This window comes from Propithecus coquereli, unplaced genomic scaffold (assembly GCF_000956105.1).
Source record: "Propithecus coquereli isolate 6110/MARCELLA unplaced genomic scaffold, Pcoq_1.0 Scaffold70, whole genome shotgun sequence".
Lineage (NCBI taxonomy): Eukaryota > Metazoa > Chordata > Mammalia > Primates > Indriidae > Propithecus > Propithecus coquereli.
Window position 1 is genome coordinate 5,202,364 of NW_012153063.1, and position 1,562 is coordinate 5,203,925.

The window sequence follows — 1,562 nt, forward strand, 5'->3', positions numbered from 1 at the left end:
CATTGCACTCTTTGTGTATGCATATACCCATCCTCTCTTCTCCCCTCCCCCCTCCCCCCTGCCCGACATCCAATAGATGTTATTCTAATATGTGCACTTATATGTTGCTCAGTTAATACCAATTTGATGGTAAATACATGTGGTGCTCGTTTTTTTCTTAGCACACTCTTTTCTCTAAATATCTTAGATGCCTATGTCGGGGATTTCAGCACTCATGTTCAGTTTGCTGAGCACTCAAAGTAGGAGAAAGACCCCCTGCCTGAGTGTAGGCAGAGAATGACCTTGTTCTTACAACATAGATTGGCTAATGAGTTTATGTAGTATGTTTAGCCTTGAGTTTTTTTTTGCAAGTATTGCCCTTACATTTTCTTAAGGTATGTGAGTTATTTGACATTATACACATAATTTTAGCTAAATATTCTGCTCCTCTGTTTTCCTTGGTGACAGGAGCACCCAGTGGTGCTGACAAAATTTATTGAGGGGGCCCGGGAAGTAGAAATGGATGCTGTTGGCAAAGATGGAAGGGTAAGTGCTTTATGCCCACTTCCCCTATCCCTGCCTTCCCATCAGCTTTTTTTTTTTTCTTTAGCAATCTTGAAACATTCACAGGTTAGAATTCATGAGTTCTACAAAACAGGTCTCCAATAATAGTGGAGAAGCTGCTTAGTAAAAAAAAAAAATCAAATTCCTTGACAATTCAGTGTGTGTCATGGGTTTCATATTTCCTGTGTTTCATACTGTTAGGATTCCTCTTTGATGGTATTTGAAATTAATTATCATCCTGTACTCATCATTCTTTTTGAATAGACTTTCTCTCATTTTCTTTTGTCTGTAGTTTTCCTTTCATGTTTCAATGGATATTATAAAAACATCCAATACTTTTCTTTCTGAAGTTCCTAATTGAATCCCTGGTTTTTCTGCTTTCTTCATTTCCAACCCTCCCCACTTTTTATCGGGTTAATAAAGGCAAACCCATCAGAGTAGGTTGGATAAGGATAATAACATAAAATTGGCTTCCCATATCACATCTTGTATTGCTAATACAAGGAATGCCTCCAACTTCAGGGAGAAATCAAAAATGTGAAGAATGTTTTACTTTAGTTTGCTAGTTGTGTTAATAAGGCATTTGTGATTTATCTTGAAATAATAGAAAGTTATGATTTAGGGAGTCCATGCTATTTTATTTGCTTTAAGGAAAGATAAAAAGTTAGCCTTCATCTTTTGCTTTGCAAATACTTCAAAACACTACTGAAGATGTTAAAGGTTCTTTTCCTTTCTTTTTTCTTACAGATTAGCAGTTCAGTACAGATTTTTTGTTTTTTTTTTTTAAATTGTAATGGTGTCTACTTTGCCACAGAATCATATAATCTTGAGTTGAATCCCCCTTTAGAGATAATTTATTCTAGCCCCCCACCCAAGAGACAGGAATTTTATTTACAGCATCCCTAAAACGTGGTCATGTGTTTTCTTTTAAACTCTTCAGTGATACAAAGCACAAAATATTCTAAGATTATGTATTGTGATTTTTTTTTTTTAATATCTCAGATATTCTCTGTCTTGAA

At 35.3% G+C, this 1,562-nt stretch overlaps 1 protein-coding gene across 1 annotated transcript in view; it reads left to right on the forward strand.

Moving 5' to 3' along the window:
- CPS1 (carbamoyl-phosphate synthase 1, mitochondrial) overlaps positions 1-1,562 on the forward strand; it is a gene marked incomplete at its 3' end in the record, with an annotated part of 194,188 nt that overhangs the window by 171,360 nt on the left and 21,266 nt on the right. Inside the window, exon 29 of the mRNA XM_012661215.1 lies at positions 448-525. Within this exon, the coding sequence (XP_012516669.1) occupies positions 448-525 (78 nt within the window). The remainder of the gene's footprint in view (positions 1-447; positions 526-1,562) is intronic.